The 27503-nt window shown below is 42.8% G+C and overlaps 1 protein-coding gene across 2 annotated transcripts in view; it reads left to right on the top strand.

Annotated features, from left to right (window-relative positions):
• The window catches only part of LOC126267159 (glutamate receptor 1-like), a 1368697-nt gene that overhangs the window by 1167897 nt on the left and 173297 nt on the right, over positions 1-27503 (top strand). For both annotated transcript variants that reach the window (XM_049972106.1, XM_049972105.1), the window contains exons 12-13: positions 168-262; positions 24487-24941. In XM_049972106.1, coding sequence (XP_049828063.1) covers positions 168-262; positions 24487-24941 — 550 coding nt within the window. The remainder of the gene's footprint in view (positions 1-167; positions 263-24486; positions 24942-27503) is intronic.

Raw genomic sequence — 27503 nt, 5'->3', positions numbered from 1 at the left:
CAACATTTTCTCGGATCTTGTAACCTTCCTTCGTGGTGGTTGGAAATGTGTCGCTTATTCACTTCGTGTAAAAATGTGAGTTTGTTATCACTTTATGGGAAGCTCCTCCGATATTACAGTAGGTGTCTTGAGTTCGAGGTTGATGACCTGCTGGGCCTATGTTTCAGACGAGCTGCGCATCGTCAAGGACGGGAAGTACGGCGCGGAGAACCCCGACGTGAAGGGCGGCTGGGACGGCATGGTGGGCGAGCTGGTGCGTAAGGTGAGTCCCTGCCAGCGACGGCACCCTCCGGCAAACAGTCAGCTGTCTGGTTGTTGTTGTCACTGTGGGCATATGGCGGTGACGTTAGCAGTCGTTAATTCTAATCAAGTGCTTCTAAGGTTTTATAATTTACTGGTTACCAATACGAGTGGAAACATATGGAGTACGTGACTGAATCTAAGAATGGTTGGCAGGTAGCATCCAATAAACGGACAATCAGACTTTTCCCAAAGAAGAGTAATACGGCCTCCTAATATTCTTCATATACTCTTGTCAGCATCCTAGATAGCTCGTAACTCATCTTTTTGCAGATTAAAAGCTCATGATCATGCTCAGCACAGCAGGATGCCATTGTGAACAGTCATAAAAGTGGCACGTCATAGAAAGAAACGTCGAGATAGGCCTTTTTGCCATACATCCTCAGCATGATGGGCGGAATCGCCCCGATGTTGCGCAAAAAACGACGAAACGAAATTTACAAGCCGACCAGGGAAATCAAGGAGAGCCTGAGATCGGCAAAGGACGAAAGGGCCCATTTGCGATGACGGTAATACACCACATACCCTGTGTGGAAATGTCTTCGTTGAAATGACTGGACGATCCATTGACATCAGGACCACCAAATATAAACGGTATTGCAGATTGGGACAGGTGGAGAAATCGGCTGTGGTTGTGCAAGCGTTGTGAGAGCGACCACATAATAAAATTCGTTGCTAAGGAAGTTGTTGATGTGTCAAGAGAAGCCATAGAAATACACAAATGTGACAACAGCTTGAACAACAAAGAAGAAAGCCTCAAGGTACACGGATCATGTATTCAAGTGCTGGAGCGAAAGTCTGAGAAGCACAGTGGTAGTGATCAGGAAAAAGCCCTCAGACGTTGGAGTGACGGACACATATAATCTACAGTCTCAAGCTCGATTCCAGATTGCTACCTGCAATGGAGGGTGAAGCTTTGACAAATCCAGCCACTGCTGCTAGCGAAACGTCAGAAAAATCGTCAAATAAATGTCGGCTGAAGAACCCTAGACAGAAATGAAGAGACCATAAGCTACAAGTACAATTATTTTTTGTGTTATGGTTTTCATCAGTAGTTCATCCCTTCATACAGACATTGTATTCGTTGTTGATACTGAACGGTATTTTTTCTTCAACATTTCCGTTGTTAGCTCTTTTACTTCCAAAGGGCATCGGCATCTATCATATGCATCCAACGACTTCTTATTTGGTATCTCCCGTCTATGAAGCGTGTACATCAAACTTTTATACTACAGTGTTGCTAGTTCCAAAGACCTAATATAGTAGCAGCTGTTCGAATAAACGAAACCAACAAGATATTCGTTTTTTAAATATAATTAGAATAGTAATTTTTTTAAGTGATGTGAACAGAGATATGATGCCTACAAAAATTTATAGATGTCTAACACCCGCGGCTAATTTGGGCAGCTGATACTATATAGCGTAATGCGCATTAGCAGACGAAAAGATCAATTATACTTCGAGTGAACTATCAGCAATTAACAAGAGGCAACAGTCACTGTTTAAAATCCGTCTGCCCGGAGGTAGGGAAGGTGTAATAATCACATAATTATAGCTGTGGGGAAGGAGACGGGATAATGAGAGATACTGGATGCGTTCAATGAAGTGTAATTTCCATGTGGAAGAGATCGCTAGAGGCACACAACCGTTATTACATTTTTTATTATTTTTCACCGGTTTGGAACTAATGAAGTTGGATTACTACAAGTATTAGTGAAGATGAAACAGAACGGTTGCATTACTCGTCGAAGCTTAATTTAGTCACTTAATGGAAGAGTGCGTAATCCGAGCTACGCCAAACGCGCAACGAATTATATGAGGCTCACAAAATAACCAGTTGCAATTGTAAAATCATTTAGTGTCGTTTATGTTCTTGAGATAATCTGTCTTAGAATATTTTATGCTGAACTATGCAAAATCTGACTGCTGGATTGACTATGGATGTCTGGCGATTGATATTTGCCAATTGATATTTGAGTTATAAGTCAAGGTGATTATTTCCTCTCTGTATTATCATTACTTATATTGGGTGACAAAAACAGTGAAGCAACCACAAGGGGTGGAGCAAAAGAAATGAAGCCTCAGGAGTTGAGAGGATATGTGATACCATTTCAGTTATCACAGTAACGAGTCAAATTAACGAGGAACTGGCAGCATGGGCCCATTTCTCAGCATGACATTGCGATCCACTCTGCTCTGGCTGTAAGCTCACTTCGTTTGGGGAGGCTGCTGTAAAGCCTTTGCATCCTCTGTTAAGACAAGCTGGCCTACAAGTCTTGTAAGTGGTCCTCCGTATCCTAGACACTAGCGCTGGGGCTGAGTGATGGCGCCACTCATGTTCCACTGGGGACAGGCCATAAAGGCACCGAACATCACGCAGACAGTCTATGGAGACACGTGCCATGTGTTGACGAGTGTTGCTCTGTTGAAAGACGACACCACAAGACTGTCTCACGAGACATTATGAATGAAACATACACTATGAACAATATTGAACTAATGTAAATTAACAAACATGTACCCATCAACCTAAACTTAGTACTGGATGATCAGACACAGTATCCTTACTCGCCACGTCTACCTGCAGATACTACTCAAATCACAGACAAGCAATGTTGTAAATTTCCCCCATAACTCACAGGCCCCGTTTCATTTATTTCCGTTGCTAGAATTACTCTCTTTGTGTTAAAAAAATTTCCTTTACACGATCACAGCTACTTCACTCACGTGCTTAACATCGCTATTGTATATTACCTGTTTGTAATTTAGGATTTATTCAATTGTTTCTTCTATGTAGAGATGTTATAATTTGCTCTTCTTCATTATTTAATGTGGCAAACATTTTATTTTAGTCAAAATACCTTACGTCGCATTTTCACTTAAATAATCCCACTTACTTTGTTTTGTTCGTAATTCAAATATTAACATTTTAAAACTCTGAAAATTTAGATACTCTGTACATGCACTAGCTTGAAGTTTTCGATCCAACAAAAACTTTCAGTGCATCACATACTTATCCTTGTACCTGATGATGGCATAACACTCAAAAACTGATTCATGAAACAAATGATAAATATTGTAGAGTATTACACCAGCATTGTGTGTATTTCATTCATAATACTTTTGTTTAGTCAAATTCCCTCCCTCTTTTTCTCATTGACGCCATGTGTCTAGTTCCCTGTGTGTGTTCATGTTTTATCTGTTTGTGTTGCTTTTATATGCAGTTGAGCCTCGGCATATACAGTGTAGTCGCTTACAGTCTGCTTTTCTTCTGCTAACCTAACCTAACCTAAACCTCAATGGTCATCAGTCCCCTAGAACTTAGAACTACTTAAACCTAACCTACCTAAGGACATCACACAACACCCAGTCATCACGAGGCAGAGAAAATCTCTGACCCCACCGGGAATCGAACTCGGGAACCCGGGAGTGGGAAGCGAGAACGCTACCGCTGCAGACCCGAGAAGATCCCGTCACAACGAAAAACGCCTTTGTTTTAATGATTGCCAGTCCAATTCCCGTATCATGCCTGCGGCACTATGTCCACTGTTTGGCGATAATACAAAACGAGCTGCCCTTCTTTGAACTTTTTCGATGTCATCCGCCAGTCTCACCTCATACGGATCCCGCACCGCACAGCAGTACTCCAGAATAGGGCGAACAAGCGTGGTGTAAGCAATCTCTTTAGTAGACCTCTTGCACCTTTTAAGTGTTCTGCCAATTAATGGCAGTCTTTGGTTTGCTCTACCCACAACACTATCTATGTGATTATTCCAAATTAGGTTTGAGACGCCCGCTGGGCAGAACAGGTGATAACGATTGTGGAAAGGGCCAAATATGGTGTCGGTCAGTTTCACTCTAAAATTGTAATTTATTGTAATTTAATAACACCTTTAAACGAAAACGGCACTACAACTACGAGTTTCAAAATCCAATTCTTTCATGGCCTCCAAAAAAGAAATCTTAAACAGCAACAAGATAAATTTTAAGTGACTGAAGACAATCAGTTAAAACTGCAAAGATATATATATTCACAGCGAGGAGGAAAACCTCAAGGCAAAAGCGGATAAAACAAACATATACAAGGTGCAATACAAACGGCGGAAGGCCACAATTAAATTTCAAAATTTTAAAATATATTACCGTAAACTTTTAAGGCAGGATGTCACAATGCTTTCGCTTAAGGGGAAAGTTAGAGAACGAGGCTTTCAGCGCCTGAAGGCTCACAGTTGATTTTCCAAGAAATTAAAAAATACCTTAACCTTTAAGTTTTCAATGTCCGAACGCACACTAAAGGAAAAAGCTACGCAACAACAATAACTAAATTTAAGAATAAGGTTTTAAGCAGATGAAGGCCCACAATTGATTTACATAAATTGATTTACATAAAAGACATTAAAAAATTTTCCTTTGAAAGCAATAGTTATAATAGATTACCAACAGACCATTAAACACCCATGAAAAGGACACTCAGACTCCTCCACTAGGGAAAGGGGAGGGGGGGAGGTGTCCTCAAAACATTAACGTTCACTTTGGTGAGACATGTGGGGGGCCTAACTACACTTCATCCGTCGGTAACCCAACCAAGAGACAGTCACGGACGGACCAAAAGACTTGCTAGCCATCAATCGGTACATAAAACTCAAAGACCAAACTGTTACGGACATGAGTATCAACAATGAAATATATATTAAGCTGTCAAAACTGCACACCATGTAGGACAATGACAACAGGTGAGTAAAGTACGCTACCTGAAATTACGTTAGTGGCCAGGGCAGGTAACCGGAACACTAACGGTCACGAGGCAGAAAATTCCGCTGGTACACTTGAATTTGAAATAAGGTAATCTAGTTAACTTCACCCCAAAAGAACACTTCCTGAATTAACGTCAGTGGCCATGGCAGGTAACCAGAACACTAATGGCCACAAGGCAGAAAGTTCAGCTGGTGCACTTGAATTGTATGAATGTATATAGTTAATTTTACCGCACGGCTGCTCGATTTCATCACTACAAGCACTCGGTGTTGCTGCACGAAAGGCTCTCCAACATAGAACCACTGAAACGAACGACACAGCTTGAACTGATATGGCTTGGTTACTTAAGACGCCATTCAATTTTGACGTCCTGGGTCGGCGAGCCACGAAGCTCGTAGCGATCGGACAGCTCCACACACGCTCCGACACTGCGCAGGGACTGCCAGCGGACCCAGCCCAATGCACCGCACGGAGATATCCTCCCTGGTCCGCACCAACCAACCGACTCCTGCAGACCCCCTAGCCGGAAACTATATGCACAAGACTAAAGATGGTACACAGTGCAATATCGATACATATCGCTGCTGCCACATATTGGAGGAAGAACCACTGCATAACCGCAACAACGGAGGGAAACCAAACAGAGATAGACAGCCAGTTTCAAGGAAACGCATAGTTCGGAGTGAGCTCGGCTCTAGGTTATTTGTTAATGTAATCCTAAAGTATTTAGTTGAATTTACAGCCCTCAGGTTTGATTGACTTATCGTGTAATCGAAATTTAACGGATTTCTTTTAATACTCATGTGAATAACTCACACTTTTCTTTATTCAGGGTCAACTGCCACTTTTCGCACCATACAGATATCGCATCTAAATCATTTTGCAATTCAGTTTGGTCATCTGATGACTTTACAAGAAGGTAAATGACAACATCATCTGCAAACAATCTAAGATGGCTATTCACATTGTCTCCTGCATTGTTAATATAGATCAGGAACAATAGAAGGGCTATAACACTTCCTTGGAGAACGCCGGATATTACTTCTGTTTTACTCGAAGACATTCCGTCTATTACAACGAACTGTGAGCTTTCTGACAGGAAATCACGAATCAAGTCGCACAACTGAAGCGATAGTCCATAGTTTGGTTAGAAGACGCTTGTGACGAACGGCGTCGAAAGTCTTCTGGAAATCTAAAAAAATGGAGTGAATTTCACATTCCCTGTCGATAGAACTCATTACTTCATGAGTACAAAGAGCTAGTTGTGTTTCACAAAAACGATATATTCTGAATCCGTGCTGACTATGTGTCAATAAATCGTTTTCTTCGAGGCAATTCATAATGTTCGAACACAGTATATATTCCATAACCCTACTGCAAATCGTAGTTAGTGATATGGGCCTGTAATTCAGCGAATTACGCCCATTTACCTTTTTGGGTATTGGTGTGACTTGAGCAATTTTCCAGTCTGTAGGTGAGGACCTTTCCGTGAGCGAGAGGTTGTACACTCCTGGAAATGGAAAAAAGAACACATTGACACCGGTGTGTCAGACCCACCATACTTGCTCCGGACACTGCGAGAGGGCTGTACAAGCAATAATCACACGCACGGCACAGCGGACACACCAGGAACCGCGGTGTTGGCCGTCGAATGGCGCTAGCTGCGCAGCATTTGTGCACCGCAGCCGTCAGTGTCAGCCAGTTTGCCGTGGCATACGGAACTCCATCGCAGTCTTTTAACACTGGTAGCATGCCGCGACAGCGTGGACGTGAACCGTATGAGCAGTTGACGGACTTTGAGCGAGGGCGTATAGTGGGCATGCGGGAGGCCGGGTGGACGTACCGCCGAATTGCTCAACACGTGGGGCGTGAGGTCTCCACAGTACATCGATGTTGTCGCCAGTGGTCGGCGGAAGGTGCACGTGACCGTCGACCTGGGACCGGACCGCAGCGACGCACGGATGCACGCCAAGACCGTAGGATCCTACGCAGTGCCGTAGGGGACCGCACCGCCACTTCCCAGAAAATTAGGGACACTGTTGCTCCTGGGGTATCGGCGAGGACCATTCGCAACCGACTCCATGCAGCTGGGCTACGGTCCCGCACACCGTTAGGCCGTCTTCCGCTCACGCCCCAACATCGTGCAGCCCGCCTCCAGTGGTGTCGCGACAGGCGTGAATGGAGGGACGAATGGAGACGTGTCGTCTTCAACAATGAGAGTCGCTTCTGCCTTGGTGCCAATGATGGTCGTATGCGTGTTTGGCGCCGTGCAGGTGAGCGCCACAATCAGGACTGCATACGACCGAGGCACACAGGGCCAACACCCGGCATCATGGTGTGGGGAGCGATCTCCTACACTGGCCGTACACCTCTGGTGATCGTCGAGGGGACACTGAATAGTGCACGGTACATCCAAACCGTCATCGAACCCATCGTTCTACCATTCATAGACCGGCAAGGGAACTTGCTGTTCCAACAGGACAATGCACGTCCGCATGTATCCCGTGCCACCCAACGTGCTCTAGAAGGTGTAAGTCAACTACCCTGGCCAGCAAGATCTCCGGATCTGTCCCCCTTTGAGCATGTTTGGGACTGGATGAAGCGTCGTCTCACGCGGTCTGCACGTCCAGCACGAACGCTGGTCCAACTGAGGCGCCAGGTGGAAATGGCATGGCAAGCCGTTCCACAGGACTACATCCAGCATCTCTATGATCGTCTCCATGGGAGAATAGCAGCCTGCATTGCTGCGAAAGGTGGATATACACTGTACTAGTGCCGACATTGTGCATGCTGTGTTGCCTGTGTCTATGTGCCTGTGGTTCTGTCAGTGTGATCATGTGATGTATCTGACCCCAGGAATGTGTCAATAAAGTTTCCCCTTCCTGGGACAATGAATTCACGGTGTTCTTATTTCAATTTCCAGGAGTGTATATAATTGCTCAATATAGAGCTATTGTATCAGCATTCTCTGAAGGGAACTTACTGCTATGCAACCTGGACCGGAGGCCTTATTAAACGATTGAAGCTGCTCTGCTACACCTAGGATCTCTATTTATATGCTTCTCATCTTGGCAGTTGTTCTTGATTGGAATTCAGGAATATTTACTTCGTCTTCTTTGGTGAAGGAGTTCCAGAAAGCCTTGTTTACTAACTCTGCTTTAGTGGCGCTGTCATCAGTGACTTCACCGTTATTACCGTGCAGTGAAGGTATTGGTTGCCTCTTGACACTGGTATGCTTTATGTATGACCAGAATCTCCTTGGATTTTCTGCCAGATTCTGAGAAATTCGTTTCGGAAATCATTTTAAGCCTTCGCATTGAAGTACGCGCTATCTTATGAACTTTGCCAGGTTTTGGGGATTTTGCGTTCTTTTAAATTTCGTATGCTTTTTTCGTTGCTTCTGCAACAACGACCTGACCCGTTTTGTGTACCAAGGGGGATCAGTATCATCATGTATATATATATATATATATATATATATATATATATATATATATATATATATATATATATATATCAGTTGTCGTCGATACTATCTCTTTGAAATCATTCCACATCTTTTCTGCGCTCACATGATATGATCAGAAGGGAAGAAGTGAAGACTCCCTTAAAAAGGCGTTAAGAGCATTTTTATCAACTTTTTTTAAATAGATGCACTTCGTGTTTCTTTTTTATGGCTATGGGTCTTACAGTATTCAACCTAGCAGAAACTACCTTGTGGTCGCCGTCATGATACTCCCTATTTGTTCAGGATTATTTGTTGCTAAGAGGTCAAGTAATAATTGTCCGAGAAAGCATTCAGTACAATTTCAGATGACGTTTTATGCCTGCCGCCGGCTGTAAAAGTATTATTTTTGAAGCATATCGACTGTAGATTGGAGTCACCACCGACTATAATTGTATGATTAGGGTATCTATTTGAAATGAGACTCAAGTTTTCTTTGAACTATTCAGCAATTAATAATTTAGTCCGTTTGTCAAGTATACCCTCTACCAATACTATATCGCAGGAACAATATACTTCAATGCTAGTACAAGGTAAACCACTTCTGATAGCAATAAATACTCCTCCAGTAATTGTATTTAATCTACCCTTTCAGAACACGGTTATTCGTTCGGAAAAATTTCGTCAGAACTTATTTCCGGCTTTAGCCAGCTTTCCGAACCTATAGCTGTTTGGGCTTCAGTGCTTTCTGTTATGGCTCGGAGTTCTGGTTCTTTCCCAACACAGCTACGACAATTTACAACTACAATACCGATCGTTTCTACAACTAGCTTACTGTGTTTTAGCTGTCCCCTTTTAGTCAGTTGCCATTTCTGTGGTTTCCTGAGGCCCTCTAACCTAAAAATCCGCCCACTCCCTTCGACACAGACCCCGCTACCCGTGTAGCCGCTTCCTGTGTGTAGTGTACTCCTCACCTATTAAGCGGAAGATGGTAACCCACCACCCGATGGCGCAAGTCAAGCCTACATGGTCACAAAACCGGCTGAGCCTCTGATTCAGACCCTCCACTCGGCTCTGCACCAAAGGACCGTAGTCTGTTCTATTGACGATGCTGCAGATGGTGAGCACTGCCTTAATTTCGCAAGCAAGACTGGCAGTCTTTCCCATTTCCGCTAGCAGCCCAAAACAAGAGAAGATCTCCTGCGATCGAAAGAGACACACGTCATTGGTACTGAAATGAGCCACCACTTGCAACTGGCTGCACCATGTACTCTTCATGGCATCCGGAAGCACCCTTCCCACATCCGGATTGACGCTCCCCGTTTTGCACACGGAGTGCACACTGGATTCCTTCCCCTCCTTGGCAGCCATGTTCCTAAGGCCTCCTAACGTTGGAGCTCCCAACTACCAGCAAACCTCTGTGAATGCTCAGATCTTGCAGGCTGAGAAGCTTCCTCTGGAACAGGGTGAACGATTGCACACGGCTCAGAGACTTCGTCAGTCAAAGATAACGCCCGAAACCTATGCGTCAAACGAACCGGGGAAGCCCTACGATCCGCTGCTCGGAAAGTCTTTCTCTGCCTGCCAGGCTCTGGAACGATCTCCCACTGGACCACAGGTGAGGGGTCAACCACAGTACAGGCAGTACCCGTGGTGGCCACAGCAGTGGACCGAACGGGGGACACCTGGGACGTGATTGACGTCCCTTGCATTCCCGCGTCCGACCCCCAATAGTGAAGCCACTTGGCAGCAGCCCCAAGCTGTGTGATGGAAGCCAACACCGTCTGGAGCTGTGAGTGAAGGGTCACCAACTCAGCTCGCATCTGCACCTAGCAATCACAGTTCCTGTCTATTACAGAAGTCACTCCTATTTAAAGCTCGTAAAGATTTGTAACAAATGAACTGTGCACTTTCCTTATTAGCAGCAGGAACTCTAAGGGCTCTGTCACTGACAGTCTAACCGACACTCCATTCCCTGTTCTCGGATTGCAGGCACAAATGTGAAGGGTTATGATGTGTTTGGTGCACAGTACGACGGTCTTCCCTTGTGGTGGTCACACATGATGTGAGATGATATGGAGTGTGGCAGGCAGTATATTCCATGTTCTCGAAAGGTTCAGATGGCTCCAAGCACTGTAGGACTTAACATCTGAGGTTACCAGTCCCCTAGACTTAGAACTACTTAAACCTAACTTACCTAAGGACATCACACACATCCATGCCCGAGGCAGGATTCGAACCTGCGACCAAAGCAGCAGCACGGTTCCGAATTGAAGCACCTGGAACAGCTTGGCTACAGCGTCTGGCTCCATGTTTCTGATGGTAGTTCCAGATATGAAGCATTTACGATGAGCTCGGTGTGCAGTATGGCGATCCTTATTTGTAATGGTCTAATTTGCTACACCGGAACCTTGACAACGAGTACATATACCTCAGATTGCCATGCAGTCCATAATTAGACCACTGTTGCTTCCTAATGCCCCGCAAAATTTGTTACTACACGTTTCGATCTTCCGTCGAGACGAAGATCTAGAATGAGGTCCCTTTTGAAACTCTGTCAGGCACTGACATGAATACGCTGCATCTCCGTGCCCTTCACCGTCATCAGCCAACATCTGACACTGTTCACGCCCGTTAGATATCTGATCATGGCTGATAACAAAAGAATGACACGAACGAAAGTAACGCACTTTGGTGACCATTCTACTGCTCACAGAGAATGGTCATTCACATACCCGCCGATGGTGTGTACGTGTATGAAATTCATGGGATACCGACCATGTTTCTAGGTTCTTCACCTTTTTTGTCGTACAATTCATTTCTGCTTTATTCACTTTGGAAACTATTTCTGTTAGGGGTTACTGTTTCTGCTGGCTTATAATAAGCTTGTGACGTCCACAAAGTATAAAAAATACTATTAATTGTTTTTAGTGTAGAACCGAAATCGTTCCGGTCGACCACGTCAGATCGCTACAAGTAACGATCGCCTTATTGTCCACGAGCACATTGCAACCCCTTAATATCTGCGCCTGCCATCCGAGAACAAGGATAATAAAATGCCATTACAGTATCAGGAGTAGGAAATACATTTCTTTCATAATTGTTCTGAAATAATTGTGTTTTGTGTAATACATAGTCTATATGATGATCGTTCGGTTCAACTGCGTTGTTATTGTTGAAATCTAGACTTTTTGATGATGCAATTAACTGTGTGATATCTTATCTTTCTTACGTTGCATAACGTAATCCTTATGGGATATTACAGCCATTATCGTATGCAAAGACACCATACACAACTTCCGGGCAAAATCGTTATTATCAGGCTCAGAAAGACATTGACCAAATTGTAGATTACTTCTTTCCTTACTTAACGCAGTTTTCTGACAGAAAAGTGGGGAATCAGCTGCCTCAATCTTTATTCCGCCTTCCTTGTCAAACATTTTCGTAGTCGAATCATTTTACCCAGAACTCTGGTTGTAGTGAGGCGCCGGAGTGGCCAAGCGGTTCTAGGCGCTACAGTCTGGAACCGCGCGACCGCTTCGGTCGCAGGATCGAATTCTGCCTCGGGCATGGATGTGGGTGATGTCCTTAGGTTAGTTAAGTTTAAGTAGTTCTAAGTTCTAGGGGACTGATGACCACAGCAGTTAAGTCTCATACTGCTCAGAGCTATTTGAACCATTCTGGCTGTAGTGACGCCTTTATGTTCTGCATCTCCTCTCACTGCCGCTGTGTATGTGTTTCTCTCTCCCAGTGTCTCCTTTTTCTCCCACTGACACTTTTTTTTGTCGGTCTCCCCCACTTTCACTGTCTCAATCCCATTCTCTCCCTCTTCTTTACCCTGTATCCTTTTCTGCCACTTTCACTGTCACATTGTCTTTGCCCCTTCTTTTTCTTTCCCATTCCCACTATCTCTTTATTTCTCGCTTACAGTCTGCTGTATTTCTCTTCAATCACAGTTGTTGCCTTTGCACACTTGTCCTTGGGAATGGTTTGCTCGAAGTTTTGAACACCAGACCAACTCGTCGTTACAGGGGGTGAGCCAAGGTGGGTAAATTTCTTCGTGGTACAGTTCGCGGGTCTGGGGAGGGTCCAGATACCCAAAGCCTATATAGATCTCGACTGATCTCTCTTTTTCATTTCCACTGTATCCTCTCTTTTACTCCCACTGCTTGTTCGACCTCTCTTTCTCCTTTCTGCCACTGGCTCTCATAGATCATCAATATCTCCTCTCTTTTGCCTCATACTGCTACTTTCTCCATTCATATGTTTTTCTCTTTTATCGCCACTTTCTTTCTACCACTATCCTCTCCCCCTGACAATGTCTCCACCCTCTTACACCGTCACTTCCTCGCTACCACTGTCTTACAGCACAAAAAAGCGCGAATAGCTTTGCATGCCCAAGTTTTTGGTAAGGGCCAGCAGCAGTGACCGAGCGGTTCTAGACGCTTCAGTCTGGATCTGTGCGACCGCTACGGTCGCAGGTTCGAATCCTGCCTCGGGCATTGATGTGTGTGTTGTCCTTAGGTTAGTTAGGTTTAAGTAGTTCTACGTTCTAGGGGACTGACGACCTCAGATGTTAAGTCCCATAGTGTTCAGAGCCGTTTGAACCATTTTTTTGGTAAGGAAGGTGGAATGAGGATCGAGGCAGCTGGTTCAGACTTTCCTGTCAGGGTGGAGCACTTTCGTCTTTTTTGTGCTCTGACGCGAGTATTTTTCAGCAGGCTCCCTTTTTTCCCTGTTGCAGCACAGTGTATAGCTCACATCAAACGAATTTAATAGATCATAAATTCTTAGAGATTATTTATGTACTTCAAAACATTTAGATACTGTGAAACATAAATAAGTACGCATCATATAAAGGTAACACAAAGCCGCCTGCCTCCCAAAGCAAGTACACTTTACACTACTTTAAATGAAAATGCACAACATTTTTAAGCTAAACCTATAGTACGCGAAAAAATGCAGTGTTTGATTTGCGATTACAAACAATTTCATATGACTAAATAATTGTCTAGTAACGTGCTTCCGCTATAAGGTGGCACCATGAATAATGTCCAGGCCACAACAGCGAGTACAAGCGCGAAGGGGCCATTATATAGCGACAACGCGTCGTAAAGTTTTATTACTGAAAAATGGCGACAAAAGCATACTTTGGTGGCCACAAAACCATTGCGATGAACCCAGAACCCTCCCATGTTTTCATTACACCAGTTAAGCTATATTTATGCCTCAGGCCGATAATTACGTGCATATGTTACGCGCGTAAATACTGTAAACCTGAACCTCTGGCTACCGGTAACGGACGTTGATATGAAAAAGAGTTTCAAGGTTCACCTAGGACATCACCTTAAGAACAAATGGCGAAAATGTTGACGATTTTCCCTAAAGAGCCATCCCCACAATTGGTATTTTTGGTATTCAAAAATCATGTTTTCAGGTATATCTTTATAACGGTTAACGATTTTCGAAAACGAATAAATGGCGTTTATAGATAAATGTCTAAAGAATGTACTGTTGCAATATGAGCTACTTTCTATGGTTAATTATTTCGCTAATTACGGCACAATTACAAAAACATCTAAAAACTTTTTTTGCAGTTAACTGCGTAAGTACGGTTACTTTTGGGTCTCTGGATCTCGGCATCGGATAACGATATCCATAAAAAGTTTGAAGTTTCCGTAGAAATCATCTTAAGAACATAATGTAAAATGTCGACCATTTGCAATGAACAGAAATTATAGAAATTACTAACCACCGGGTAGCACACTTGATACAAAAAAGTCATGATTTTGCAGGGTTTTCCTCGGAAATGCTCAAGAATAATTGGTGCTTTCATAAGCCGTCTAAGGCCCATCCTAGATCACAGCTAACGGAAAAGAACCAACAGATTTGCTCAATTAGCCTGGCTGGAGGACCTTGTAATGCTAAAATTTTGACCCTGTCTCTAGGATAGCTACAACACGTCCGTTCTTCGGCCTCATATGGAAATGTTCGCTGAGCCATGGGCTATCCAAAACGATTCACTCATTATCTCTTTGATGAATAGAACCCGAGATATGACTCCCTGAAAATAGCTTTTTTGCGCGCCGCTTTGGGAACAATTGGTACCTTGCACTCTCGTGCAAGGATCGATTCGTATATTTGCATTAATTAGTGCGAGCATCAAACTGTAAAATGTCTGTTTAATCAACCAGTGAAACTCATTTTCATAGCTGTTTCTTTGCTGGCATAAATTTAATGATGTTTCCGCATAATTTCGTTTAATGAGCATAAAGATGTTCCTGTGAAAAGAATACATCGTCACTGAGTATGAATGTATTTTCGTTTAGAATAAAGGAAGCGGGTATTTTACCTGTTTTTAATCGATTTATTTACTAATTACACCGAAATGCTCGAGTCTACTGGCAACTAGTACCATCTATGGGAGGTCGTGGAAGTAAATATTGACCGTTGAACATAGCTAAGTTGCGGCTGCGGTTCACTATTCTGCCGCCAGGGGCGTGCTCTTTCTTGTCGTGCTCTGCCATCTGGCGTAGGTTGGTCGAACTGCTACATCCCTTCCGCAATCCTGCAGTAACGGAATTAGAAGGCGAAAGAAATGCAGGAACACATTAAGGGAGAATGAAGGGCAATGTATAAACGAAACAAGTTGTGTTTCCCGCCTGAATTTCCTTTCTATTGACGTAATTCGTGTGGTGGCACTGAGCGTTGAGACTTGCGGACTTCTACATTGAAGTAGTAAATTGTCGGACGTCGAAAGATACAGATGGAAGTAGTTTGTTACCGAATTAACGGCGGATAATGCCGCTGACAGCCCTCCCTTGCCCATATGGGGCAGGGAAATGAAATCACAATAAACGAAAAAATTATCGAATTTCAATATTCACGAAATCGTAAAGTTGCCTCAAGGAACAATATTCTTTAATATTCGTTTATCAGGTTGTCGGACTTCTACAACAATGTATACCAAGCTTAGGTTAAGGTGGCAAAATGACTACTGCGGTAACCGTACTTGTAGTCTCCGATAGATGTAAAGGGGATAGTATTTTTTCCCGAGAAGATACATGTTTGGTTTTAAATCCCAACACCTAGACTGCATAAATTTTGTTCTCAGTGTCCATGAAGGATTTGTATTTATCAATACGTGTAAATGACTATTCACTAAGATCTCGTGTGTCTTTATAAAGAGAGAATATTTCTCATTGCCTGTTCTCTTTCCCCATTACATACTGTAAAAGTCTGTAAAGTCGTGGAAAGAAATTATTGTTTGATGTGTGGTGAAATCATGGAAAATTCAGGAAAGTTTCGTTGCCTGTCACTATGTCACAGCACGTACTGCTCGTAACATATCGTACAAACGGATAGTTGCATCTCTACATGGATGCTGTTAGAGAGAGAATCAACAATTTTTCTAGACTCTTATGTTAAAACTACATAGTGTCTATGTAACGTTTTTATCTTATCTTCAAGAAAACCTGATTGAAAGGAGAATATCTAGAGTTCAGAAATAGTTTTACTGATACAGAGAACAGGCGTAGATGAGGACAAATTTGTAAATGTACATAACACATTGTACCATTCATGTATACATGACATTAGTGAAGACGAACCACAAACTTGACAGTTCCTCTCCAATGCTAGCACATACTACAAGTACCTAATGTAACGTAACTAGTCCTCTTGCTGGATAAGACAATAAATAAATGGAAAGAGAAGGAAAATACTTGGGGACACACACTCTTTAGTTGTAGGTCTGTGTGAATGCAATGTGCGCCATGAAAAAGAAAGTAGAAATATTAGTCATCAATGGAGAGTGTAGGTTAGCAGAACTGTAAATGCAGTAGCGTTTTCTTATTTACAGTACTGGCATATAAAATAACAGTACTGTTGTAAATTTAAACGATATTTTGTGTACAGAAAAGACGGCCATTGAATAAAAACTCTTCATTGGCTTACACTCTACTCACAAAAATCTAGACGTGAAGACTGTAATTACACAATAATACCTTACTTATGTAATCTGACGCATATGTTATCTAGCTGTATATGTAATTGAAGATAGAGCTCTGAAAATTCTTTAACTCCTGCGAAATACATTGACAAAAGTTATGGGATATCGATATGTACATATACAGACGTCGGTATTACTGAGTACACAGCTTATAAAAGGGCATGCAACTGCTTTGCTCTTTTCCTAAACGACCGTCCTCTCTGTCTGTGTTTTGTGCATTTTTTCAGGTGTTCTTGCGTTTCCACCATGTTCGTTTCTTTACCCTAACGTTTCTGTAGTTCCTTTTAGCGTCACGAGCGTTGACGCATTTTGTTACCGCCTAACTCACTGCCGAAGGAGATCGGGCCATCTGGTGGTCCGTCATCTGCGCTGCTGGCTGCCCAGACTCGTAATGAGCCTATTTGTCAGACTGCCGCAACGCTTCATATATCCGTCCGGAAGACTTTTTTTTATTCGGTCCCTAATCATGAGGATCCCTGTTTCTTCGTGCAAGACCCTGGTTGGGTAGTCTCGCGGTAGGTGTAGGGCGAGTCACAGAGCTCTCCCTTGCACCCCTTGTAGCCGACGTATGTGGGCTGTGTTCCCCCACACTACAGACGCGTGTTCTAGCACTGAACGGGTCAATGCCAGATATAGCGTAATTCCGCAGTGAGGAGGACGCGTCGATTGTTTGTTGAAGAGGGGGTATAGCGCCTACAAACGACTATTTGCTTTCCCACAGACCTTACTGATGTGCGGCTTCCAGATAAGGTGCCCGTCAAGCCTGCTGTAGGTACTAGCCGTGCGAGACCATGGGATGGGGCCTCCCATGATTCGCAACGGCTGAAGGTCCATCGGCACTGTACGTCTCGTCGTTACAACGGCCTGGCTTTTAGTACCATTAAATTTCAGCCTGTCCCAGATGTTATCCAATCTGTATATTGACCAAGCAGTGAAGTAAACAAAAGAAAAATTCGGAGTTGGTATTAAAATCCATGGAGAAGAAATAAAAACTTTGAGGTTTGCCGATGACATTGTAATTCTGTCAGAGACAGCAAAGGTCTTGGAAGAGCAGTTGGACGGAATGGACAGTGTCTTGAGAGGAGTATATAAGATGAACATCAACAAAAGCAAAACGAGGATAATGGAATGTAGTCGAATTATGTCGGGTGATGATGAGGGAATTAGATTAGGAAATGAGACACTTAAAGTAGTAAAGGAGTTTTGCTATTTGGGGAGCAAAATAACTGATGATGGTCGAAGTAGAGAGGATATAAAATGTAGACTGGCATTGCCAAGGAAAGCGTTTCTGTAGAAGAGAAATTTGTTAACATCGAGTACAGATGTAAGTGTCAAGAAGTCATTTCTGAAGGTATTTGTATGGAGTGTAGCCAGGTATGCAGGTGAAACATGGATTATAAATCGTTGGGACAAGAAGAGAATAGAAGATTTTGAAATGTGGTGCTACAGAAGAATGCTGAAGATTAGATGGGTAGATCACATAAGTAATGAGGAAGTATTGAATAGGATTGGGGAGAAGGGAAGTTTGTGGCACAACTTGACTAGAAGAAGGGATCGGTTGGTAGGATATGTTCTGAAGCATCAAGGGATCACCAATTTAGTATTGGAGGACAGCGTGGAGGGCAAAAATCATAGAGGGAGGCCAAGAGATGAATACACTAAGCAGCTTCAGAAGGATGTAGGTTGCGGTAGGTACTGGGATATGAAGAAGCTTTAATAGGATATAGCAGCATGGAGAGCTGCATCAAACCAGTCTCAGGACTGAAGACCACAACAATAACAACAAATTTCAGCCGCCATTTCGTTGGAAAGGGCAGGCATTGGTGGAGCTCTGTGCTAGTATCCCTATTCGCAATAAAGTTCGCAGATATTATCCACATATGCCAGTAAATGCAACTGCAAAATTATCTCACGGTATCACGCAGCGTTCAGAAGATATGACGTCATAAATACTGAGATGCGTGAATAACTTCCGCGTCATACATGGAGTTTCAATACATTTATTCCTTACTATCAAGACACTCGTACGTTCGAGTCAACGGAAATAAATCCGTGACACGTGGCAGCTTTTTTGAGAGATTTCAACTGCGAAACGCAAACTGCTGTCGTTGCCTTAGATACGACTACAAAATCGCGATATAGACACACTAAGCACCTGTACTTGTACATTTGTACTTTAAACATGTTTCCCTGTACCTCCGTTTCATAATTTCAAAGGTGCTTTCACGAATACATCGATACGACAGTTGTCTATATTGACACGACAAGCACACAATATCAAATTGACTACAGCGGAAATGCCTCGTTTGTACGTTAAGTAATAAGTAAAATACAGGTGCAGCCGTTATTTCATTGGGGTGTGTCTCAGGATAGTTTAACATGGAATGGTGTACAAAGAGATTAACTGAACATGCGAGTACCAGTTTTACGATATCACTGTAATTTTCTATACTATATGATTTTGCTGATTTTAGAAGATGCTGATGCTGATGTGTTGTCTCCGTGTCTGCAAGTTGAATTTAATTATATATATATATATATATATATATATATATATATATATATATATATATATATATATATTGTCTTTCGCAAGACACAATGTACTTTCTTTTTTTTTATATATTTACGCACAGCCGGCCGCTGTGGTCGAGTGGTTCCAGGCGCTTCAGTCCGGAACCACGCGGCTGCTACGGTCTCAGGTTCGAATCCTGCCTCGGGCATGGATGTGTGCGATGTCGTTAGGTTAGTTAGGTTTAAGTAGTTCTAACTCTAGGGGACTGAAGATCTCGGATGTTAAGTTACATAGTGCTAAGAGCCATTTGAACATTTTTACTCACTAATTTGACGTCAGTGGGTCTAGTTCTGTTTCTGAAGATTAGATGCTTACATTGTCATGCTTTTATGCATTTTGTGGCTAGACAGCACGCCATGTTTCCTTTGTACTGTGCGCCATTGATGTCGTTTTGTGTGTTCCAATTACGCACACTGTTCTTCTCACCGTTTTTGCCTTTATCTCCTCATTGAGAGATGTTGCGATACGTAAGATCTTTCGATCAGTGTGACGACGTAAATTTATCTTTATTTTGAGTTGTATTTAATAACTTCAGATACCGCACGACATGACGAAATATGAGGCACAGCGGAAAGCCATAAAACGCATAAAAATTGGCCGATTTGGACAATGTAATCTATAATATTAATTCAGCAAATCCCACGAGGTCACCTGCTTCAAAGCACTGTTAATGCCTGATCCCGTGGTTCTGCCTTAGCGGTGAAACATCCGTCACTTTGCGTGCGTCACTCAACGTGCTCAATCAGTTTCAGAAACAAAACGAGACTCGGTGAAGATGACGTAACTGTGGCTAAATGTGAAGTAAAAAGGAAGAATAATAGTTTTTGTAGAGTGCTGAGTATTATAAAAACTAGGTTCTTTTACAGGTTAGGAATACTTTCCTTATTAATCCACCGTTTCCCTTTTTATATTTCATTTTCACGTTTTAGTACACAGAATTTCAAAGTTAAAGCGCTATTTTCAAGGATTAGTTTGACGTTTCTTTGGGCACTAAGGCTTACTTTTGCCTTTGTTTTTCACGTAGAAGTGAATGGATAACAGAGTTTTACGCCAAAAAGCATCTCAGCAGAGGTAAGCAAAATTGATAGCTGTTAAAGTTCAAGTTTATTTTCGCACTATTTTTTAAATTGTTACGTTTGCACTAACACTTCAAACAATGTAATGTGTTTACGGCTGTATTACAGTCTCCAAATAAAGCACTTTAATTTCTGATTTAGATTCATTAAAAAAGCTAAAGTCTTAGTGTTGTGGATTACATAAACACATGACAAAAAAGAAAAATCGTTCAGAGCAGTTTCAGCAAAAATAATTTTTATCTTACACCATGTGCTGCACGTAATTTGGCACGTTTGACACAAATTACTCGTCACACCTTGCTAGTTTTGTTGATAAGGACCTTATGAAGCAATGTAATCATGTTTTCTTTCGCTCATAAAAACAAATCATGTGAGATTAAATAGCCTTACACAGAGTAGCGACATGATAGGTGGAAATGATGTCGCTTAGTGGATGAGTACAAGACGGGGCTAAGGGAGACGGTGGAACTTACAAAGAGGGGAGGGTGTAATTCTGTATTTGTAAGGGAGAAGGGAATGAACTTTATTCATTTTTGCGCGACAGTTGTATTGAGCGGAAGTCATTATTTAATACAGAAAATAGTCTTTTATGTTCACTGCCTGTTTGTTCATTCATCATGTAAGTGGACTTTAAAACCTGTTGCCTATTCATTTTTGGCTTCTGCATTATTTTACTATCTGTGCTTGAGGATGATCCTTGGCAGGATGTGAGATCTTTATTGGTATCTACTATTTTCTGTTCCCTTTCATGAAGGTGAGTTGTCATTGCAGATTTGTGATGCAAATTCACACACTGAGCGGACGTGTGTTGATTGTATCGTATGCCAACTGATCTACCTGTCTTGCCTAGCTAAAAACAGTAACTGCCTGGGCATGTGACTGTGGACACCTAGTTGTTCGGCAGCAAAGTTAAGTGTGAGGCAGGGAGTGCTTTGTTTTGTTGTTTGTGTATTAGCTCATGGTAATGCAATATCTTATGGATTGGTTAGAAATTTGACTGACGTCTCTAGAAATGAATGAAATACTAAATTTAACGTTTTTTGTGTCTCTTGCTACCAAGTATGACGTTTCATTTCTACTTGTCTCTTTTTTATGTTACGGAGTTTGTCAGTTCTGGATGGCTAATATCCATTCTTTGTGGCTTTTTGTTGGACTTATTTAATTTCATGGTCTTTATCTTCTTGTGTAATTGAAATGCTCGCGGCCCTACCATGCATTCGTATGTGACTAGCTTCAGTCTTGTTGGATGGGAGAAGCTGTTATCGACGATTATTTCTGTCGCTGTTTTCTTTCTATAAGTTTTGAATCTGTATCTGTCATTTTTTTATGGAAACCCTAGGCATATGAAATTATAAGTTTTATCTGTATCGTACTCAACAGTGAATTTGTTACTTGGTTGGAACTATCTGAAGAGGTTACACAATTGTTTTGTTTCATCTGTCTTTCCTTTAAGTGATCATTATAAATGTCGTCTAACAGACAGACTAAATCTCATAGTTAGACCACCTGCACTTAATAAAATTTGCTGTGAAATTGAAAGTAACTTTGTTTCATCGCAGGTCCTATGAGAAACTCAACTTGTTCAATTTTTGTAACAGAAAATGGTTAGGAATTCATTAATGTTTGTTTATGATGTCTAGTGATGGCTTTATGGAAACATTAGCGTTACAATATTAGAATAAACTAATGAAAAATATATTTGTGTACACCATCAGATGCTGTATAGCCTGTAATGAAGTGTGTTATAAGTTTCGGCCTGTAGGAACCGTCTCCTGGCATTGGTCAAAAATTCTTTATGTCATCTTTGTTTCTGATGTACTACGAGTAGTTAGCGTAATACTGAGCTGAGCAGAAAAAGTAAGCGTTTATATAATGTTAAGGCAAATGTCTGTAATATATCAAGAAAATAAGAGATTCTAAGGATTTTTTGTCCGGTACCAGAAGATGACATAGCGTATTTTTTTGCAGTGCTAGAATGCAATCTACATGGACTGAAATGAAAAGTACATTTCAATAAAATTTACACAAAAGCTGATGGTCTGCATAATCACATATGTATTAGACCTATTACACCTGTAGGACACCATCCTGCTAAAATGTTGCAATTTAAAAAGGTCTTGGTTCATTTGGCACCTGCACGCCGTGTTCTTTCAGTATCATTTATTGCTATATCTGCTGTTTTTGCAGATTGTCGTGTTGATCAGTTTCTTATTAAGCTTTTCCCAGAATTGGCAACAGATATAGCGGGTCTAATGCGAATGCCTTCTTTATGCGATCTGGGTTGCACTCTTATATACGTAATTGTAATAATGCATTTGCTTACTTGAATTGTGAACTGCTTTAACTCATTAATAATGCTGTTCATTCATTCTTTATTGGTTCTTTGATCTGTCTGGCAGCTCGCGCGGGAACGCCATTCTGGCCTTAGAGGACGGAGTTGGCAGTCACGTGTGTATGAGGTGTGCTTGCTTGTGTGTACGACTGAGGTGTATTTCTCTTTTGCTCATGAAGGCTGCTGCCGAAAGCTTTATGCAAGTGTCTTTTAATTGTGCTTGCTTGCGAATTAAGGCGACTTATTTACAGTCCACTACTGGCCGAAAAATTGCTGCACCATGAAGATGACGTGATACAGACGCGAAATTTAACCGAGAGGAAGAAGATGCTCTGATATGCAAATGATTAGCTGTACAGAGCATTCATACACGGTTGGCGCCGGTGGCGACACCTACAACGTGCTGACATTAGGAAAGTTTCTAACCGATTTCCCATACACAAACAGCAGTCGACCGGCGTTGCCTGGTGAAACGTTGTTGTGATGCCTGGTGTAAGGAGGAGAAATGCGTACCATCACGTTTCCGACTTTGATAAAGGTCCGATTATAGCCTATCGCGATTGCGGTTTACCGTATCGCGACATTGCTGCTCGTGTAGGGCGAGATCCAATGACTGTTAGCAGAATATAGAATCGGTGGGTTCAGGAGGGTAATACGGGACGCCTCGTATCACTAGCAGTCGAGATGACAGGCATCTCATCCGCATGGCTGTAACGGATCGTGCAGCCACGTCTCGACCCCTGAGTCAACAGATGGGAACGTTTGCAAGACAACAACTATCTGAACGAACAGTTCAAGGACGTTTGCAGCAGCATGGACTATCAGCTCGGAGACCGTGGCTGCGGTTACCCTTGACGCTGCATCGCAGACAGGAGCGCCTGCGATGGTGTACTCAACGACGAACTAGGGTTGCGATAATGGAAGACGTCATTTTTTCGGATGAATCCAGGTTCTGTTTACATCAACGAGATGGTCGCATCCGTGTTTGGCGACATCGCGGTGAACGCACATTGGAAGCGCGTATTCGTCATCGCCATACTGGCGTATCACCCTTTGTGATGGTATGGGGTGCCACTGATTAAACGTCTCGGTCACCTATTGTTCGCATTGACGGCAATTTGAACAGTGAACGTTACATTTCAGATGTGTTACGACCCGTGGCACTACCCTTTATTCGATCCGTGCGAAACCCTACATTTCAGCAGGATAATGCACTACCGCATGTTGCAGGTCCTGTACGGGCCCTTCTGGATACAGAAAATGTTCGACTGCTGCCCTGGCCAGCACATTCTGCAGATCTCTCACCAATTGAAAACGTCTAGTCAATGGTGGCCGAGCAAGTGGCTCGTCACAATACGCCAGCCACTACTTTTGATGAACTGTGGTATCGTATTGAAGCTGGATGGGCAGCTGTTCCTGTACAGACCATCCAAGCTCTGAATCAATGCTCAGGCGTATAAAGGCCGTTATTACGGCCAGAGGTGGTTGTTCTAGGTACTGATTTCTAAAGGATCTATATACGCAAATTGCGTGGAAATGTTGTCACATGTCAGTTCTAGTATAATAAATTTGTCCAATTAATACCCGTTTATCACCTGCTTTTCTTCTTGGTGTAGCAATTTGAATGGCCAGTAGTGTAATTTTCCCAGAGTGTAGGTATTGGTTCTGACAAATAAATCTTCTGCGTCTGTATTCTGTGTAAATTCATGGACAGTCTCTATAACCTACAGTTTACAGCCACAACAACCCTTTGACGGTACGTCTGTTAATAACGCAGATTTCTTAGCCGGCCGCGGTGGCCGTGCGGTTCTAGGCGCTTCAGTCCGGAACCGCGCGACTGCTACGGTTGCAGGTTCTAATCCTGCCTCGGGCATGGATGAGTGTGGTGTCCTTAGGTTAGTTAGGTTTAAGCAGTTCTAGGTTCTAGGGGACTGATGACCTCAGAAGTTAAGTCCCATAGTGGTCAGAGCCATTTGAACCATTTGCCACCAGGAGGCGGACATCGCGATCGCGTCGATGACGATCACGTCGGAGCGGGAGCGCGTGATCGACTTCAGCAAGCCGTTCATGTCGCTGGGCATCAGCATCATGATCAAGAAGCCGGTGAAGCAGAAGCCGGGCGTGTTCAGCTTCCTGAACCCGCTCAGCAAGGAGATCTGGGTGTGCGTCATCTTCTCGTACGTGGGCGTCAGCATCGTGCTCTTCATCGTGTCGCGCTTCTCGCCCTACGAGTGGCGCCTGCTGCCACCCGGGGGCAGCGCCGCCGCCGCCGCCACCGCCACCGCCGTCGGCGTCGGCGTCTTCGACGACGCCGTCTCCGCGGGGGTGGGCGTCGGCGTCACGGGCGTCGGCCGCTGCGGCGTCCTCGCCAACGACTTCAGCATCCTCAACAGCCTGTGGTTCGCGCTCGGGGCCTTCATGCAGCAGGGCTGCGACATCTCCCCCAGGTCAAGACACACACACACACACACACACACACACACACACACACACACGCGCGATACAGAGTACTGACACATTTTTTAGTCGTAGCCGGGATGCAATCTTGCCGGTGTTGAATCTCCAGTAATGATAACCAAATATCATACATACTTTATCGATATGGATTTGCAGTTAATACTTTACGTTATCTACAATGTCATTATTATCTCATCTACAATAACAGGTATTGATATTAACAAAGAAAGTTTAATGTTGTTTCACTAAACCACAACATTTTGTTATTTAAGTATTAAAAAATAACCAGAGTTAAAATTCTATCCAGGACAGTAGATGCAAGGTTTTGCTACTTTTGGGGAGGAACCTGTGGACATTTCATAGTAGTAGGTTAGGTAGCTTCTGACAAAACAGAGCATCTGTAGTGAAACAAAAAATGAAAAACTGGAAAAGGTATTTAAAATTTTCACACGAAATTTATTTTCTGAAGTGTTTCATATTCTATTCAAAGATATGGATTTGCAGTTAATACTTTACATTGTCTGTAATGTCATTATTTTCTGATCTACAATAATCAGGACCATAGGTGCATGGCTGTGCTACTTTTGGGGAGGAAACTGGAAAAAAGCCCAGGTGACACCAGTACATAAGAAGGGTAGAAGGACAGATCCTCAAAATTACAGACCAATATCCTTAACATCGGCTTGTTGCAGGATTCTCGGACATATTCGCAGTGCCCATATAATCAATTTCCTTGATACAGAGAAGTTGCTGTCCATGCATCAGCACGGCTTTAGAAAGCATCGCTCCTGCTTAACGCAACTCGTCCTTTTTTCACATGATATATTGCGAATCATGGATGAAGGGTATCAGACGGATGCCACATTCCTTGACTTCCGGAAAGCGTTTGACTCGGTGCCCCACTGCAGACTCCTAAATAAGGTATGAGGATATCGGATTGGTTCCCAAGTATGTGAGTGGCTCGAAGACTTCTTAAGTAGTAGAACCCAGTACGTTGACCTCGATGGTGAGTGTTCATCGGAGGTGAGGGTATCATCTGGAGTGCCCCAGGGAAGTGTCGTAGGTCCGCTGTTGTTTTCTATCTACATAAATGATCTTTTGGATAAGGTGGATAGCAATGTGCGGCTGTTTGCTGATGATGCTGTGGTGTACGGGAAGGTGCGTCGTTGAGTGACTTTACGAGGATGCAAGATGACTTGGACAGTATTTGTGATTGGTGTAGAGAATGGCAGCTAACTCTAAATATAGATAAATGTAAATTAATGCGGATGAATAGGAAAAAGAATCCTGTAATGTTTGAATACTCCATTAGTATCGCAGCGCTTGACACAGTCACGTCGATTAAATATTTGGGCGTAACATGGCAGAGCGATATGAAGTGCGACAAGCATGTAATGCCAGTTGTGGGGAAGGTGGGTAGTCGTCTTCGGTTCATTGGTAGAATTTTGGGGAGATGTGGTTCATCTGTAAATAAGACCGCTTATAAAACACTAACACGACCTATTCTTGAGTACTGCTCGAGCGTTTGGGATCCCTATCAGGTCGGATTGAATGAGGGCGAAGAAGCAATTCAGAGGCGAGCTGCTAGATTTGTTACTGGTAGGTATGATCATCACGCGAGTGTTACGGAAATGCTTCAGAAACTCGGGTGGTAGTCTCTAGAGGAAAGGAGGCGTTCTTTTCGCGAATCGCTAGTGAGGAAATTTAGAGAACCAGCATTTCAGGCTGACTGCAATACGATTTTACTGCCGCCAACTTACATTGCGCGGAAAGACCACAAAGATAAGATAAGAGAGATTAGGCTCGTACAGAGGCATATAGGCAGTCATTTTCCCCTCGTTCTGTTAGGGAGTGGAACAGGGAGAGAAGATGCTAGTTGTGGTACCAAGTACCCTCCGCCACGCACCGTATGGTGGATTGCGGATTATAGATGTAGATGTAGACAGTTCATAGTAGTAGGTTAGGTAGCTTCTGACAACACAGATCATTGCAGTGGAACAAACGAAACACTGAAAAAGGTATTTAAAATTTTCACAGGAAATTTATTTTCTTAACTGTTTCATATGCTAATTAAAAACACCATTATTTATAGTTTGTGTCATTTTTAGCACCACTGTTTTCAAAGAACCACCCTCTTTCCCTTCTTCTAGTTCACTGCTTCTTTTTTTTTCTTTTTGCGGAAACTTTAGCTTTTATTTCTCTTGCCGCATCTACATCGACAAGTCTTTTCACTGTATGATTCCCCAAACCTAATGATTTCTCTTAAACTTTCTCACTATTAAATGTAATTACACGTCTTAGGAATTTAATTGTAGTGTCTTCAGCGCAACCAAAGAAATGCAGAGCTGGCATACAATGCAGTTCCTTGCTGATACATCTTCAGATAGCTTTACTACACCACAACCAAAAGAAAGCTCACTGTTTAACTTACAACAGAACAGAAATTTTCCAATTATAGTTGCCTTCATCTAATTTTCTTCAATGAACTTTTTTTTTTTTTTGGTGCCCTGGTGGAAGTAGGGGGGTAAGGGGGGGAGCGCTTTCAATGCACT

Source organism: Schistocerca gregaria, chromosome 4 (assembly GCF_023897955.1).
Source record: "Schistocerca gregaria isolate iqSchGreg1 chromosome 4, iqSchGreg1.2, whole genome shotgun sequence".
NCBI lineage: Eukaryota > Metazoa > Arthropoda > Insecta > Orthoptera > Acrididae > Schistocerca > Schistocerca gregaria.
Note: the sequence above shows the minus strand (reverse complement) of the source record. Positions and strands in the feature narration are given on the sequence as shown.